The sequence below is a fragment of the Pinus tabuliformis genome, chromosome 1_2, assembly GCF_031772625.1.
Source record: "Pinus tabuliformis cultivar Carrire ecotype Pingquan chromosome 1_2, CPIR1, whole genome shotgun sequence".
In the NCBI taxonomy this organism is placed as follows: domain Eukaryota; kingdom Viridiplantae; phylum Streptophyta; class Pinopsida; order Pinales; family Pinaceae; genus Pinus; species Pinus tabuliformis.
The window spans coordinates 829334343-829345208 of record NC_142298.1 but is presented as its reverse complement, the minus strand read 5'-3'; the positions used below and the strand labels follow the sequence as shown (position 1 = coordinate 829345208).

At 37.8% G+C, this 10866-nt stretch overlaps 1 protein-coding gene across 7 annotated transcripts; it reads right to left on the bottom strand.

The window, feature by feature from the left end:
- Window positions 1-4558: 4558 nt before the first annotated feature.
- LOC149208479 (putative LRR receptor-like serine/threonine-protein kinase At3g47570) lies at window positions 4559-10622 on the bottom strand. Of its 7 annotated transcripts, none has more exons than XM_089396076.1 (5): window positions 10005-10622; window positions 6623-6682; window positions 5583-5638; window positions 5347-5477; window positions 4559-5178 (listed from the first exon to the last, which is right to left on the bottom strand). In XM_089396076.1, the coding sequence occupies exons 1-4, from the start codon at window positions 10540-10542 to the stop codon at window positions 5385-5387; spliced, it is 747 nt and encodes a 248-aa protein (XP_089252202.1). In that variant the 5' UTR covers window positions 10543-10622; the 3' UTR covers window positions 4559-5178; window positions 5347-5384. The 7 variants fall into 7 exon arrangements, 5 of the variants coding, with proteins under 5 accessions (XP_089252202.1, XP_089252201.1, XP_089252203.1 ...); XM_089396075.1 differs by having other exon boundaries at window positions 4560-5183; XM_089396077.1 differs by lacking the exon at window positions 4559-5178 and having other exon boundaries at window positions 5276-5477.
- Window positions 10623-10866: the final 244 nt, after the last annotated feature.

The following is a 10866-nucleotide window of genomic DNA, read 5'->3' as shown; positions in this document are numbered from 1 at the left end:
AAACTACAACAGTAAGCAAAACTTGGTAAACTACAGAGGGCAGCACAGCCTAAAACTTAAAAAGGCAAATGATTGTCCAAGTAATACTTGAACTCTGTTATAGATAGTAGAGTTCTGCCCAATCTCTTCAAATTTCTATCTTTTCCCCGCCCAAAATGGATCAAGTGGGACATTTCTGAAAGCACTCCTTGTTATGACAAGGTATGACAAATTTAAGCTAGAGTCCTATCCAGGCTAACTCTCTTTAGTTGAAACCATCTAAACAACAAGCCTCGACACTTTTTTTTAAATTACCAATCATATTGAAATACCGCAAGAGCAATCATAAAGATTATATAGCCAAAATGTCCCCTTATTAAAATTTCCAGAAGTGGGGCGTTCCTAGAGTTCTTTGATGAAAAGAGAAAAACCATGAATACGAAAAATCATATTAAAGATCTATCTCTCATAATCTTTGCAAATGTTTTTACTCACAAATTCAACGCGTGTCTCATTTTAATAGGGATTTTGTTCAGATCAGATCTAAGTCACCGGATTCGTCCTAAACCCCCTACGAATCCCGAATGCAGCGAATCCGACACGATTCGGTCGGAATTCGTGTCCTTTTCCGACACGTCGAATCCGAGGTCGTGTCACGATTTTCAAAAGCGTGTCGCGATTTTGGGAAACGTGTCCTGTTCATGGTAATGTTAAATTCTTAAAGTAAAAGTGACATTCTCCTTAATCTTCATTTTCATCCTTTTACTTAAATTTTTAACATTACCATGAAATGACTCAGGATGTTTGAGAGTGGTTTTGGCCTCATTGGATTTCATATGGAGAAAGTAGAATTTTAGATTTCATTCAAAATCCGGCAGACTTATCAGTTTTTCAGGATTTTAGGATTGGGGGATTGCAATGTTTCCATTGAATTTTGTCATGTATCAGGGTATGGAACTCGTATTTAATCAAGAGCACCAATCCCTCTATGTACCTTGATGTTAGTGACATTGGTTGTCGAACTCTTGTATCATGACCCTCCTAAAAATATACGCATCACTCAAAAAAAATCTTGACTTGACATGTTATGCTTGTTCTATCTTATGTTAATGCTTAAAGGGTGATATTAATGACAAAGATCCCTATACAGATACAAAGGTAATGACAAAGATACCTTTGGATATTAATGCTTAGAGGGTGATATTAATGACAAAGATCCTGATTTTCCAACAAGACTAAAAAATTAGACATTTCTCGTGGTGGCAAGAGGGCCAAGCATAAGAAATAGATAATAGATTGACATGTATTTGAATTTTGTATGTACTATGCACCCGAGTGCATGGCTCGCGTGGTGGGGGCTGTCGACTTCTTCGCACCCCACCCGCGATCAAATCTTGTCGATTGTGGCGCTGCGCGATAGAGCAGCTATATTGAAGATTGATGTGACCGTTGTAAAATATGTACATACTGGGCCTAATATAATTGCTTCTGCTGGGACTAGCCCCCCTTTAAAAAAAAAAAAATAGCTATAGATGAAGATCTATGTTTGAAATCAATAAATTTGTATCATTAATTAAAATTTGTGTAAGAAATATGATAATATCTAATTTTTAATATATATATATATATGTATATTTTTAATAAAATAATATATAACGTGTCCTAACGTGTCCTGTTCCGGGGGGTCAGCGTGTCCGAATCTGACACCACGAATCTCGAATCCTACGTGTCTCGAATCCCCGTGTCAGGTGACTTAGGATCAGATACAGCTTACAATGATGAGCTTTTTATCTAACCCCAAATTTTCTCATGAATTTCAGAGACCAAGAATTGCAGAATCTGGCAGTTCTCTGCCGAGCTATTCTCATACATCTGTACAAAAAGACAAAAAAAAAATAATCCACCAATATCATCTGTACAAAAAGAAAAAAGTAATCCACCAAAACCTAACATCGCACTTGGTTCTGAAACACTCATAGATCTTTGCAAATGTTTTTACTGACAAATTCAATGCATGTCTCATTTTAATAAGGATTTTGTTCAGGCCAGATACAACTTACAATGATGAGCTTTTTATCTACCCCAAATTTTCTCATGAATTTCAGAGACCAAGAATTGCAGAATCTGGCAGTTCTCTGCCAAGCTATTCTCATACTAAACATAATATTTCCCAGCTGCAATATCATCTGTACAAAAAAACCAAAAAAAAAAGTAATCCACCAAAACCTAACATCGCACTTGGTTCTAAAACACTTAGACATAGATTACAAAATTTGCTTCTCTATAATAGAGCTTATCTGTAGCCATAGCCATATTTGTCCTCTGGTCACTAAACAGTAGCCATATTATCCCTTGTTCATTCTGAACTATATGCTGACGTGTGTAGACAAGCTTGATCTCCATGTTGCTGATGTACCATTGAATCTGAGGAAAGTGTGAGTGATCTCACCATTCGTTCACTGAAACAGCCTGCCACAGATTTTTAAATTCTTTTCATTCAGGATGACTCTCTCCATGACCTAGCCTTATCCCTACATGTGATTCAATAAGCGTTTCCTTCTCCACGCTCAACTTTCCAGCTTTCATGCCTTGGCGCGTGGCGAATATCCTTGGCCCGCTCAACTTTCCAGCTTTCATGCCTTGGCGCGTGGCAAATATCCTTGGCCCGCTCAACTTTCCAGCTTTCATGCCTTGGCGCGTGGCGAATATCCTTGGCCCTATATCTGATTCACTAGATGTCTCCTTGTCAATGTTGAACACTCCACCCTTCACATGGTGGTAAATATCTCGCAGAACTGAGGATTCTGCATTCGAATCCACATATATCTCCATGAAACGTTTTTCTGTCAAATAAAGAATCGATATAAAATGCATTTTTGTTTTCAACGCTTGCATAGACTTCAATGCCTCCATTACTCAGCTATGCCGAGGAATCACCCTCATCTCCAAACTAAGTGCAGTTTTGATGAGAAAATCTACATGACGCTTCAAATTTTCGTTTGAAAGCCACAGAATAGACGGATCCCGATCTATCATTTGCGAAATTTCTTTCTTTGAGAAACCTAAACTACTCAAACACTGCAATCTTTCTTCTAAGGTTTCTTTCGCTAGATTAAACGTTCCATGTACCGCAAATACAAACTTCTTTGATCCCGGCTTGAAACCCAAATCCTCGGCAAGTCTAAATGACTTCATTACCTTTTCCTCTGAAGCCATGAGCATACGAGGATGTTTAGCTACTAACTCTGATAATACTCGACCCTCAACACCCAATCTTTTGAAAAGTGAAATTGCAGATTTAAGCTTCTTCTCACTGGCTCCAAATGCGCTTGCATAAGTAATAATTAGTTTAGAGATATCCTCTTACTCCATGAAGGTCCTAAGGAAAGTCAGCTTAGACGTCAGGTTCATTTCGGATCTATAAAAGAACCTAGGGTTGAGACAGACCACTCTTCGAAACTGAGCAGGGGTGGTCTAACGACAGCCCTTTAACAACTCCAAAACTTCTTCCAAATTTTGAGTCGATTTTGCCTTAAGAAAACTGTTGTGATGTCTAAAGTGTTTTGCAAAACAAAAATAAAGAATCTGTAAAATTAACTGGCAGACGGATAATCGCGTTGAAGAATTTCAATCTGACCGACAGTGCATCATTCATGGAGGAGAAACTATGTCAAAGGAAGAAATGGAATCAATTTTGAATAGCGTTTCAACTGTGTTTCAAAATTACTCCACCTCATCCAATGCCATACTTCCTGCTCCATGAAACAATAATATGAAGTAAACCACGCACAATTAGAGTAATCCGCAATCTAGACGTCATGGATACATTGAATAGATTTAATTTGCACGTTTTATGATATTAAAAGAAAGAAATACATGAAATTAAATTCTAGACATTGAACAGTTTTCTTTTGGTAACCTTTACCCACCAAATTAAAACCAAAGAAGATGCCGATAATTACATTCATGAATACATAACTAAATAACAACCAGTAACTATGTTCTTCACTACATAACTCAATAACATCCAGCAAACCGAAAGTTGCTGGGTGCAGACTCCACTTCAATTTTTGCCCTATGAATCGTGGAGATAGCGCCTATAACAATCTGACCCGGGTTTAATGGTGAGTTTCGCTGGGTGAAACTCACGAGATGAGGGTTCAAATCTTATTGAGTATATATATGATCTGTTGTGTCTTCGCTAGAAGAGTAGGCGACCCCACAGAGGATGCACGTAGCCTAGGTTTATAGTGGCAGCCAGTGAAATTTGATCCTGGGTCTGTTCAGGGTAACTCTCACCAGTTACCGATTATCCTAGATTAAAAAAAAAAAAATCCAATCTGACCAATTTCAATGCTTTTATTTGCAAATACAAAAACCAGGTTTATAGTGGCAGCCAGTGAAATTTGATCCTGGGTCTGTTCAGGGTAACTCTCACCAGTTACCGATTATCCTAGATTAAAAAGAAAAAAACCAATCTGACCAATTTCAATGCTTTTATTTGCAAATACAAAAACCATGAACGTCTGATTGTTCATGTATCCTCAATTCAAAACAATTTTTTACAAGAGCTTAGTTGTCTGTAAATTTCAAAATTTGTACTCAACTCAGATGCATTGTCCCCTCCATAATGGAATGCATCATGGATTCAAATGGCTTCATCCTTGGAGGGATTAGTTGTTTTCCAGAAAATATTATTCAAAGAAATCATAAATGCATCCTGGAAAACCTTAAATCTTGAATCTGTGTCACCATAGACCAGAGCAGACATAATTTCCTGGATTATGGTCTTTCTCATTTCCTTCCTCTGTGATTTTCCGAAGAGCCTCTATCACATTTATATTCTTTTCTTCAACTGTCTCTTCTTCTATGTAAAATGAATAGGAGCTCTCATTAGCAGGCAGATGCCATGGATACTGATAATATGCTGTAAAGGGATTGAACAGGACAGGAATGCACCCAGCTATAAGAGAATCGAACAGGGATCTCCGAGGCTATCACCAGGAGGCTGAAGGCAGAATTCGGATTGCATGAAGAGCTTCACTGTGTTTTTGGGACCTAGGCAAACGCAGGAATTGCAGTTCAAAAAATTGCAACTCTCTGGTCTGCCTATGTTCCGTGAGGACGGAACGAATGGCTTTTGTACTGTTGGGTCTTGGGACACCTGCAAAGCTTATCAGATGGGGTCTCTGGCTTGTCCTGATCTGCCATTGCCATTGCCAAATATCTTCATCAGAACCAGGATGGAAGAAAATACAAGCATCCAAGTATTTAAAGTGCAGTCGAGATTCAACAGTCCCCTGTGCATGAAAGAGAACTCTTACATTGCCAGCTTGGTTAGCACAGTAAATGTGAAAGGACTCATACCATCGTGGGTTTTTGGGTTCGTCACTGATGATCGGAGTTCAACCCACTAGAGCTTTCTCCAGATTGATGGTCACATACAGTCTGTTAGCTCTTTTGCCAAAATCTATAGTCTCTTCAATGCCCTGAACGAACTGTAACCACAGACACAAACAATAATCAAAAAAGAGAAAAAGACAAAATGAATCAAAGGATTCGATCATTCTATGTCTTAAAACTCAAATTACACCATTTTTTACCTTTCTGAAGAACTTGGAAGTTCCTCCCGTTACTCGACCGGGATCACTCAGTGAATCTGCCTCAAAGACAGTTACATGGAGAGTTCCATGAATCAGTAGCTGAGCCATTACTGATCCAGTGATCACAACCAATTAGAACGATTTCTAAACCAATCTAAAGATAATCCTTCCGTAGTTCGATACACAAGAAAAGGAGCTTCCATAGTTATTAGCAGGTCGGTTACAAAGTCCTCCTCTGTCACCACCATCGCTGATCTACTGAAACCCTCCTCCCCTCCCCCTTTACTTATTGTGCGGTTTATTTACCGTTACAGCTGCTTGGAAGTTAATAACCTCATGGATATGCCGGGAGTTAATAACAGCATGGATATGCCACTTATCCCTCGATATGCGTGATGGAGTTATCAATATGACCATAGAAAATAGTTTTAGAGGGGGCATAATCGCACAGAGTGACAGCGGGGGGAGTTGATTTCAGAGAGTAACGCAAATAAATTAATTTTGCTATTTTAATATGTTTCAACATATATAGATTTTATTGTTGGTAAAATAAAAGATTTTTTTTTTAAATAATTATTCAAATTATATATGTGTATATTTTGTCCCTCCAAATTCAAATCTATATGTTATCATTAAAAAAATTATTAACAAAAAAAAATTATCCAAATTATATTTCAAATTTAAAAAATATTCACTATTATACAAAATATAATCAAATAATAAGAGGCCCGGCGTTTAATATTTTCATTGCCTTCATTAAGAAAAACTCTACAAATAATTAAAATTCCCAAATGAATTGAGAGGTATCCATAACAATCTGAAGAAAGGTAGAACAAAATGCCACTTGAATTCGAAACCTTGAAAGACTGAACGTCCTGCTGATCACTTGAATTCGAAACCTTTTCTCTGTTTACTCGTTACTCATATATTTTACAAGAGCATCATGAACAGCAATATCATGAAGAATATTGAAGAATTGGACAATATCATGAACCTTGAAACAACATAAACTTTGATATGCCTTTTGAGAAAAGGCTTACTGTTCGAAGCTCCTGGGACTGACTTGAAATATAAAGCTCCATCTTTAAACCTGCAAAAGTCTGTAAATAAAAGGTACTTCTTTAAAACTGGAAAAATCTGTAGAGTAACAAAAATATCATATATAAAATAGAAATTCAATTCAATAAAATATAAGAAATTTGTTAAACTTCAACACGGTTCATAAAATCAATTAATAATTTTTATTTTTTTTTGCCAGGGCTGAATCTGAATGGTAATTCTAACAGAATGCAATTGATTTTTTTTCAGTTTCTATCAAGCGAGTTTAATTCATGGATCCCATGAAAGGATAATACTTAAACCAAATGTAAATTTACAATCTACTTAATCAAGGGTTGAAAAAGCATTTAAATTTCACAAATAGATAATACAGGTATAATACGCGCTAACAGTAATTTTTTGAAAAACTAAAAATATAAAATAAACAGGGAGATGGTAAGAATAATGATAAACTCGAAATATTTTGTACTTACAATTTTACAGATTAAAATGTAGAAGAACTTTGGTCATTTGATGTTATGACATTTATCTTTGGTGTATCTGTATTTCCAAGTATATTGGATATGCTTCGTCTTAATCTCTTTGAAGCAATTGTTTTTTCCATCACCAAATTTTCTTTGAGATTTTCCAACACTATTACCACATCTCTCATAGTTGGCCGTTCATCAGGTGAATTTTTTGAACAAAGTAAACCAACCCGTAGCAAAGAAAGTAGACAATTGTATATATTATTTTCTTCAAATCCAGCTCCATCTTGTGCACTAAACAGATTGTTGTCAATCACCTCCTTCACTTTGTTTGGAAATGCTAGGCTCACCCACTTGTGCAAGTTTAGGTCTCCAATAAACATGTTGTTGGTTGGTCGTTTTCTGGTAAGCATTTCCAATAACATAATGCCATAGCTGTAAACATCTCCTTTGGTAGAAACTCTCTCACCCAATCCATACTCTGCATTAAAGGAATCTTCAATAAATATTTATCTCACTAGTATATACAAAATTGTTGATGAAAAATGACAATTAAAACTAATTTAAAAAAAAACCATACCTGGAGCAATGTAACCCATAGACCCTTTCAAAGTAAGTGTTGAAGTAAGTGAATCACCAAAGTCTGCACCAATCAATCTTGCAAGACCAAAATCTGTCACATGGCCTATCATGTCTTCATCCAACAACACATTGCTGGGTTTTATATCACAATGCACTACTTGCACATGAGAATAATGATGTAGATATTCCATGGCATGGGCCACATCAATGGCAATGTTTAGTAGTGTTTTCAATCCCAGGCCACACACATCCTCATCATTGTTGTCATCTTTGTCATGATACAAATGCTTCTCTAGGCTTCCGTTAGACATAAATTGGAACACTAAACCTTTGAAATGGAGGTTGGAGCAGGAGGTTATGATTCTCACCAAATTTCGATGTCGAACCTTTTGCAAGACACTACATTCTGCTTTAAAACTCTTCTCAGCCTGGTCATTTTGCAAATGTAAAACTTTCACAGCAACAAGTGTGCCATCACTCAAAATTCCTTTATAAACTGATCCAAAACTACTTGATCCCAACAAGTTGCTCCTGGTGAATCCATTGGTTGCTATGTGAAGCTCTTGAAATGAGATCCTTTTGTGCTCTAACTTTCGAAAAATGGATTCTAAGGAATCAAAGTTTTGCACATGTATATTCCGTCTCCAAAGGAACCCCAAAAGTAAGCAACATAGTATAAAAACAATAGCTCCACTAATTGGAAATAGTATTTTCTTCACAACTGCAAAATGACTTCTTGATGTTGGACATGCAGGTAACATGAATACTTTTGGTCCACAAAGACCTGGATTCCCAATGAAGGACATGATAATTGTTTGATTTGCAAAAATTCCCGCTTTTGGGATTTCTCCTGTGAGATTGTTGAAAGAAAAATTCAAACACTGAAGCATTTTCAATTTTTGGAGAGTCGCCGGTATTGGACCCGATAAGGAGTTGAAAGAGAGATCTAGGTTCACAAGACTTAGTAAAGTTCCAAGTGAATCTGGAATGGAGCCTTGGAAGGCATTTCTAGATAAATTCAATGTTTGTAGTTCACTACAACTTCCAAGTGTAGGTGGAATGAGCCCAGTCAAGTGATTGGAGGAAATGTCTATAGTTTGAGCCATTGCAATTTTACTAATCTCCATGGGCAACGAGCCATCTAATAAATTCCATGACAAGTTCAAATAGAATTGTAGATTAGAAAGTTTAGCAATTTCTCGTGGAATGCTTCCAGTGAGCATATTGTGAGACAGGTCAAGCAATTCCAAATTTATGTAGCTTCCTAAGATGGCAGGTATGCTCCCTGATAACTTGTTTTCATGAAGTAAGAGTCTTCTTAGTTGTTTAGACGGTGGAAGGGAATTGGGAATCTTTCCAATGAGTTTGTTTCTACTAATGTCCAAGAGACCAAGTCCTTGTAATTGTTCAAATTGATTGGAGATGTTACCTTCTAATTCATTGTTTCCTAAGTCCAATCTTTCTAATTTTGTAAGGTTTCCAAATGGTGGAATGGTACCATTTAAAAAGTTACCACTTAAATTTAGAAAGATTAGGCTACTAAGATTGCCAATATGTGGAGGAATGTTTCCTTGTATTTTGTTGTTTGCTAATGAAAAGTAAGACAAATTGGTAGAAAGTCTCCCTATGGAAAGGGGCAAGACACCACTTAGTTTATTGTCACTCAAGTGTAGTTTTCGTAGGTGAGAACAATTCGTAAGAGATACAAGAAAGAGCATCTTTGTGGTGCTACCACTATCAAGCTCATTATTATGCAAGTATAATTTTTCAAGGAGGAATAGGTTACCCAACTCTATTGGAACACTCCCACTCAACTTATTGTAGTGTAGAGAAAGATGTTCAAGTTTGGAACAATTTCCAATGGTATTTGGTATGTTCCCACTAAGTTGATTTCCCCATAAAGAGAGGTAATTCAAGTTGTTGAGCTTGGCACATAATTCTAATGGAATGTGCCCTGTAAATTTGTTTTCGAAAATGTCCAGGACAATCAAAGTGGAGATATTGGACAATGAAGGGGGAATGCTGCCAGACAACTCATTTGCAAAAAGTTCAACACTTTGAAGATGGGTGAGAAGGCCCAGTTCTTGTGGAATGCTGCCAGTGAGGTTGTTGGTGGAAATATCTAAGTCATTCAAAGTGGAGATATTGGACAATGAAGGGGGAATGTTGCCAGACAATTCATTTATAAAAAGGTAAAGAGTTTGCAGATGGGTGAGAAGGCCCAGTTGTGGGGGAATGGGACCAGCCAAACTGTTGTCAGCAATTTCTAAAATAATCAATGCTGAAAGGTTTCCTAAAGAAGAGGGAATGGTACCTGTTAGACCGTTTCCTCCCAAGTAAAGCTCTTGCAATTGTGACAGGGAAGACAACTCCCCGGGGATATTTCCGCTCACATTGTTGCCGGTGAGGGCCAACGAAACCAAATTTCTGCAGCTGCTGAGTTGATGTGGTATATTTCCTTCCAATTGATTATAGTGCAGCCAGAGCCACCTCAAACGAAAGAGGCGTCCCAATTGGGGTGGGATATGACCGTGGAGCTTATTGTTTGAAATATTGAGTGAGCGTAGGAACGACAAATTGCCAAGCGAAGGGGAGATGGTGCCGCGTAGATCCATGCTATCGAGATCGATGGCCACAACTCTGTCTGGATGACGGCGGCCGCAAGTAATAGCAGTCCAGTTGCAAAGGGGGACTGTGGGGCTCCAACTGGCCAATGAATTATTGGGATCGCTAGTAATGAGCTTTTTAAATGCCAACAGGGACTGTGCATCATCATGAAATGAATGCGCAGAGGAGAAAGGGAAAAGGAAGAGGAGAAAGAGCGCAGGCAAAGCGAAAGAGGGAGACGGCATGGCGATGGAAATGAAGGGCTTCCGTTGCAGTGGGTATGGGGATTCCGGCAACGAGTATTTATAAACGGCAAAGGGAGGTCCCTTAGCTTGAGGAGAGACACAGAATTTCAGTGGACAGGAAATGGTCGCGAGAGGTGTGGATGGAGTGAAGATAGGAAGTGGCGTAGACACGTGGATTGATTAATCCCTTAGCCGTCCTTTCGACACTCGTGAAAAGTCACTCATTTTGAAGTGCACATTATCTGGAATGGATCCCTACGAAACCCATTTTCCATTTAAATTAATAATTTACTTTTGGAATATAGGAATTCAATACCTGTTTTA

Excerpts from the sequence above, each read along its gene's own strand:
- LOC149208479 (XM_089396073.1), bottom strand. The coding sequence starts at position 8,580 with ATGCTTCAGTGTTTGAATTTTTCTTTCAACAATCTCACAGGAGAAATC. Across the intron at positions 7,590-7,688 it reads TATGGGTTACATTGCTCCAG|AGTATGGATTGGGTGAGAGA; the intron begins GTATGGTTTTTT and ends CCTTTAATGCAG.